Source organism: Tremella mesenterica (assembly GCF_000271645.1).
Source record: "Tremella mesenterica DSM 1558 unplaced genomic scaffold TREMEscaffold_25, whole genome shotgun sequence".
NCBI lineage: Eukaryota > Fungi > Basidiomycota > Tremellomycetes > Tremellales > Tremellaceae > Tremella > Tremella mesenterica.
This window is the reverse complement of record NW_006711249.1, coordinates 5,033-11,992: the sequence shown is the minus strand read 5'-3', so window position 1 is coordinate 11,992 and position 6,960 is coordinate 5,033. Positions and strand designations below refer to the sequence as shown.

The window sequence follows — 6,960 nt, the reverse complement described above, 5'->3', positions numbered from 1 at the left end:
CTACTTACTCTACTATGCCCACTCATTAATCATTAATCATGCCGTCCATGCCGTCCTCTACATCTCAGTGTGCAAGTAAGTATGCATACAAGTATATAATCCCCTGACCTGCATCTTGCCCCATCGCGCTACAAACACCTACTCCGGCTCGCTTTCTATAGGTACGACTAGCCTGCGAACAATCAACCTACAATGACTACCACTACTACTCCTTCCACTCGTCTTCCCATAGACCATCCTCAACAGCCTGTACGAGTACAAGGCTTCTCCCAAGGGACCTATGGCTTCCTCAATCCGCCCCGCTCCTCAAACCCCAAAATGCGCTCCTCGTTTAGCCGTCACATCCTTGACGCCATGAGGCTTTACAAAGGCGGTTTTACTGAACCTGAGTGGGCCCACTCGCTGAACGACGCCTTCAGACTCTTCCTCACCGGGACCGGCGTGGGTCCCGCGACACAACCTCGGTTCTACATGAGATGCGGACAGTCTCTCGCCTCGTCTTGGATCCCTGAGGGTGTAGAGTTCTTTGACACAAAGATGGTACGGGCGATCAATGGTCTGTCTGAAAGTAGCGGTAAGTCGTTTTTGCGTGTCCACCGATGGTTTCGCTCATTCATCATAGGCTGGCGAGCGATAGAACTCCCTGACCTCACTCTCACCTGTTCGAGAGCCGCTCCCGTGAAGCAGGCGGCACCCCCCCACGCCAAACAGTCCTCCACCGAATCCTCTGGCTACTCGATGACCAATCGTACCAGCATCAAACTCAGCTCGACCGACAGGAAAAAGCTCGAGTCGTTGCAAGCTTTTCTCTGGGAAAACAGATGGACAGCCGCAGTCCTGATTGTCAAGTACGAGTTCGACCTGGCTTTAAAGGGGTTGGCCCAACTGGCAGCTTGTCTACTCTCCGCCAACGAGCAATGTGCAACCCGAATGGGGCTGCTTATAGTCGCCAACCGTTTCTCACGAGTGATCACAAGCTCCAAACCCTCGGGCCTCACCACCCAGGACACCCAGGACACGACCCTTATCCTTGTGGAGTGTGCGGATTCTGAAAGATGGGGCGTCGTGGAAGACATGACTCGGATGACAAAAGCCAACCGAAACCATTTACTCTATCCCGAAATCCGTACCTCAGACCTAGCACACGATTTGATCAGGTCCATAAACTACGACATAGGAGATGTCAACATCGGCAGTGACGCGGAGGACGTCTTATACCGATACATCTCGACCGTTACGACCTTTGCCGCGGAGATCCCCATCGAACCACTTCTCACGCACGCTCAGCTTTCTCAACTGTATGAGTCGGCAGGACTGGCAGAATTTGAGTCCTATTCACAGGTGATTGTGATGAAGACTCCGATGTTGGTGTCGAACGGGCGAGTCGAGCCACAGTGTGATAGTAGTTCAGTCGACGAAGAGCTCGCTGTATCGGCACCCGTCTCGACCACACAGCTTGTGATGCAAGATCGTTTTGCTACGATGTCCCAGACATTTGAACCCCACAAGATTGATGGCGAATCATCTCGAAAGAGGAAAAGGCAAGGCTCCGGCAAACATTCTCCTGGGTTCGTGTTGCGTACTCGGTCAAGCTCTTCCTCAAGCGCCGGAAGCGGCGGATCAAGACCAGAAGGAGGTAACGATGGTGGTGGCAGCGGGGATAACGGCGGTGAAAGTGATATTAGATATCCAAGTTGCGGACCAGAACTTGAAGATAGGCCGGAGAAGAATTCACTGGGCAAAGACCCAGCGTCCATCAACCCCATATTAGCGGGATATCTTTCCGAACTGGCGGGAGACCCAACGACCGCGCGAACGCTTCGGCAGAGAATGCATCAGGGACCCCAATCGTGGCAAGAAGTCGGCCGGTGTTCATCAACTGCCAGTTGGGGAGGTGACGATTCTGATGGAGACCCGAAGGCAATGCATGCACAACTCTCGGAATTGGTCAAATCTGGATACTGGCGTGCTATGGTTGACCTGGGTGTTCAGTTCGCTTGGATTTCGCCGGAACAAATGGACACCCTAATATACAAAGACAGAAGCCAAGGCGACTCCAAAAGCGGCCTGAAAGTTCAGGGGCATAGCAATGTTAGCCAATAGGTTCAGCCCACAACAGCTGAATTGTCAGTAGGATTATTTCCTGTCACTTTTACCCATCATCTTATTGTTGAATAAACTTTAATCGATAGTCTCCGATCGGCTGCATATGGGTGGGATATGGTAAGTATAGAGAGACATGTAGACAATGCATCCTTTTACCCCCTCTATATTGTCATCTAAGTATTAGCAAACAGATCATTGGTCAGAAGTCTGCATACCTTTGTGTATAGGGAGGCAAGCTCCTATTTCTATCTGTCCTTGCAAAGACCTCTGTGTTGTATGATATCTGTCACATGGTGTTGCGTGACATTGTGACAGTGTCACACCTGCGGGTAGACTGCGGTAGTGTCACGGTCCTGTCCTTGACAGACCTCAATGGATCAAAGACAGGTGGACCGCAACTGTTTAGTTAGCTTGGACAACGACGTTTAGTATGTTGTCTGTAGACTTGTGATGTGGTTGGACGACTAAAGTGACTTGCAAAGGATCCGGGCAGGTCACAATGACGATATGGGTGTGTGTGATGGTGTGGACAGGGGTAATGATGATGAGGAATGTGTCGGATGTAAGTAGTATGTTGTCACGAACTACGTCGTGACACCTCCATTATTCCACCAACAATGACCCTCCTTTGACCATCAAAACCCCCATCACGCTTTAACCTCTTTACTCTACACGTAACTCAGGACATCTGAGACCAAGTATGGCGAAGTTGAACGGAGGTAGGCTAGGGAGGGACAATGGGAGCAGAAGTATGGCGAAGATAGACGGAGTTAGGCTAGGTAGGGACAATGGGAGCAGAATTACGGTGACGTTAGGCGGAGTTAGTCGGAGGAGGAAGAGGATAGCCGGGGGCTCGGGGAAGTTGGACAAAGTGCGTCGAAGTACGTCAAAGCGCGAGAGGGTTGGATGAAAGTCTAGGAGGAATAAACAATATTAGCTGAGAAGATCGCTGAAGTTCTTCAGCGATCCTTGATTGTTGTCAGTAGTGAAAGATAGATAGAGATAGCTATTTACCAATCGAGATACATCGCCATCAGTAGAACACAACCCCAGTTAGAGTAACTACGCCGAAGTACGCCGTAGTTACACCCATTTTGACGCCTGCGCCCTCCCGGTTGGGTGAGACATCGATTTAGAAGGATCAAGTTAGCCGAGGTTCGTCGACCGTCGGTCTATTAGGAAGTAGTTGTTCGACGGGCGTGACAAAAGAAGGGTGTATGGATGATTATTCGTTTTGATCAGAATAGTAGTGGGAATGAATCAATATATTCGACCTGATTTCCTTTCGTTTTCCAGAACAAAAAAAACAACCAAAAACCAAAAACCAAAAAAAAAAAAGGACTTTTGTCAAGTAGACGAACAGATGGGATTAGGTCTAGGATCGAAACGTTACGATGGGATCCTTTTTCCGAGTCGTGTTTTTCTCTTTTTTGCAAACCCCTCAGCCTCGCATCTGACGGGTTTCTCCAACGAAATCACAGAGAGAAAAGAAAGAAAAGGAAGAAAAAAGAGGTATACATTGTGACTGACCTTTCAATTCCCTCGAAACGTCTACATAAGTCTGACATACGCTCTCTGCAATCTTGTAAAAGTCGGATAGGAAAACCTGTCCGCGGTGTCTGGGAGAGATGTTGAGGACGATGGAATGTGCGTGACACAAATCTGATAGTCGTCGGTTGAAATGGATCAACTGAGGGCGGGTCAGTCATGGTTCCCAATGTGCGGGTGCAAGATGGACCGTGGGGGGGGGGGGGGGGGGGGTTGGGTCCGACCAAATGTGTGTGTGGAGCAAGTGTGAAGGGAGAAGGAGAGTGGGACTGGGGGAAGAAAACGGGACCTACCAAATCCTGTTCTCTTTTAATCTTTTGACCACCAAAGACCGAAAAATCAGTCTGACGATGATCATGATGATCTTTGATTTTTTTCTTTTTGTCGACTTTGGACATAGGAGGGAGGGGGATGGGGGGAGGGATGGGCCAAAGTCAAGGAAGGGAGGTCGAAATGATTCCGTGTTCACCCGTATAGAATTGCGAGCTGAGGCCCGCCAATTAGCCACATGATGGATATCGCCGTAATCCCGAGCACCCTGGGGGCCCTCTTCCACCCCCCCTCAGTAGTAGTCATTCAGTCACCCTGACCGTGTTCTCTGGCTTGACCTTTCACTTCATCGTCGAATCGTTCGATCTCACTCACATTCAAGATGTCGTCCTTCTCATACAGGTCCGTCCGTTTCTCCCCCCGTCCGTCCCTCCTCCCCCCCCCTCCATCCCTCTCTCTCCTACCCTCCCCTCCTCAGCTGACCGTCATAGTCAAACCGTGGTTCCGTCTCGCTTGTCAACCTCTCTCATCTCATTGCCGTCGTTGCTTCTCCTCACGACCAACCTCTCCTTGCTGTCTGTCCTGCCCCTGCCCGCGCTCGTGATTTCTATCTTCCACACCAACCCATCCCAGGTCTTTTCCCAGGTCAGACCGTCGTTTCCACCGACTGGTTGTCCATGTTTGTATTGAACGACTCTCTGGTTGACATCTTTCACGGCTGGGTTTCCCCGCTTGATTCTTTCCCACCGTCCGACCCTTCCGGTCGCTCCCTCGCCCGCTCCGATCCGAGACAACACCCTCGTTCACCCATCAGCGCCGATGGAAGACGTCCATCCATGACAACACGGCCGGACCGGAATGGAACGCCAAACGTTGCATCGTCCATGATCAAACGTCAACGTGCCAGCGTGAAACCCGTAAACTCGGGAAGGCTTGAGAGGTTGAAAGAATGGTTGAGCTCATGGAAGGGAAAATCTCTCTCTGGGTTTTTCAAACATTGCGATCAGGTCATTCAATCAATGGTCAGAGTTTTCTTCTTCTCTTCCCCCCCAACGATCTCAATCCTGTCTTTCTCGTATCTCTTTATGAACCTTCGGCTGACTCTTTTTCAGCCTGATTGCAAATGGAATTCATCAACCGAATCATTCTGGAGGACACATCGTCTCTTGCTCGAGCCTTTTCTACCACCCAGTCTTCAGAAAGCTGTCGGACGTGCCAGACGTAGATATGATCCCATGTCAGGGAAAAGGTCAGGTCTTGTCAAACCACCACCACCCACTCCAATCTTATCATCACCCTCAGACCCTTCACCTTTGGTTGCACGTGAGACCACCAGAACTTCATCGTCAACATCCGAATTCTCTTTGATGACCGCAACTCTCGCCTCTCCGAAACGGATCCGAAATGGTCGTCGTTCCAAGTTTCGGTTCAGTTGCAGCTGTTTGTTGCCTCCGTGCAGTGGTGCGTCTTGTCCGCATGAAAGGTGGTGGGCTGTAGTGCACAGGAGCGTGGCGCAAGCGATGGCCACGGCGGGGGTTGACAGACCGGTCAGGAAGCATCTGGTGAGAAAGACAGAGATGCAGGGACGGTGGTGGTGAGTGACTGGGAATATAAGGTGGCAGACAATGGGGAGTTTCTCAGCAAGAGAAGATACCGCAGGCATGGGAGAGGTGTTCATGCAGGAGAAGGAGGATGTCACGGACTATGTCGTGACAGCCCAAAATCCTATCAATAACGACCCTCCTTTAACCATCAAACCTCCATCAAACCTCCATCAAACCTCCATCAAACCTCCATCACACCTCGGCCTCCTTGATTCATGCATAACTCAGGATACCTGAGACCAACTACGGCGAAGTACAACAAAAGAATGAAGCAAACAGACATCAGGAGTGTAAGTACGCCGAAGTGCGGGGTACCTAAGGCGGAATAAGATGAAGTTAGATGAAGTTAGATGAAGTTAGATGAAGTTAGATGAAGTTAGATGAAGTTAGATGAAGTTAGATGAAGTTAGATGAAGTTAGATGAAGTTAGGATGGTCAGGGAGGAAGGAAGCAGAAGTACTGCAAAGTTAGGATGATTAGGGAGGAAGGAAGCAGAAGTACTGCGAAGTTAGGATGATTAGGGAGGAAGGACGCAGAAGTACGGCAAAGTTAGGCGAAGGTATGAGGACAAGTGCTTGGTGACTCGGGGAACTTCACCGAAGTACGGTGGAGCACAGAGGGGTGGATGAAGATCTAGTGGGGTGGATAGTATTAGCTGCGAAGATCGCTGAAGTTCTTCAGTGATCCTTGATTGTTGTCAGTAGTGAAAGATAGATAGAGATAGCTACTCCTACATTGAGATAAATCACCACTAGTAAACCCCAACACCGAGCAACTACAACAAACTTTGTCGAAGTTGCCCTCAATCCGAAGTCTGCACCTTCTGCTAGGTGAGACGTCAACCCTAGAGTCCGAAGTTAGCCGAGGTTTGTCGACCGTTGGTCTTTGAGAGAGAGACTGGACAAGAGGCGTGACAGAGGAAGACTAAAAGGATCTCGATACAAGATAGTACAGATAGGCACGCAAGCTTGCCCACCTATACATAAAGAAAACCTGGAGCTCACAAAAGTCGGTGAATAGAGCACCTCAGACATGCATGCATGTACCAGGAGATAGAGTGTGTGGCAGAATGGGGAATGCAAGAGGGAAGAGGACAATATCTGTCATGGTGCATGAGAAGGAGGGAGAAAACAACAAACACTATGAAAAAAGGATCTTGGTAGAAGATAGGAGAGAAGACATGTCCGCGTGGAGCTGGCCGGCATTATTGAAATGCCAGTGGCGAGTTGATGTGTGACACGCCGCGGGGTTTCGGAAACCCCCGAGACCTATGTGTTCCTGGCCACGTGTTGTGGCGGTGCCCGAAGTGGGCTCTCCGTGTCGTCATCACCACCACCATCTTTCTCATCAACATGCAATAAACCAAAAAATGACGACTGGAACATACATCCCCCACCCCCAAACGACTCTCGATTCAAGATTTAGACCAATT

At 50.0% G+C, this 6,960-nt stretch overlaps 2 protein-coding genes across 2 annotated transcripts; one reads left to right on the top strand and one right to left on the bottom strand.

The window, feature by feature from the left end:
• Nucleotides 1-192: 192 nt before the first annotated feature.
• Nucleotides 193-2,103, top strand: TREMEDRAFT_66521 (uncharacterized protein; the record flags this gene model as incomplete). The annotated part of the gene is made up of 1 exon (XM_007008573.1): nucleotides 193-2,103. The coding sequence occupies one exon, from the start codon at nucleotides 193-195 to the stop codon at nucleotides 2,101-2,103; it is 1,911 nt and encodes a 636-aa protein (XP_007008635.1).
• Nucleotides 2,104-5,119: 3,016 nt separating this feature from the next.
• On the bottom strand, nucleotides 5,120-5,587 carry TREMEDRAFT_66520 (uncharacterized protein; the record flags this gene model as incomplete). The annotated part of the gene is made up of 1 exon (XM_007008572.1): nucleotides 5,120-5,587. One exon carries the CDS (start codon nucleotides 5,585-5,587, stop codon nucleotides 5,120-5,122), a length of 468 nt encoding a protein of 155 aa, XP_007008634.1.
• Between the last annotated feature and the right edge of the window lie 1,373 nt (nucleotides 5,588-6,960).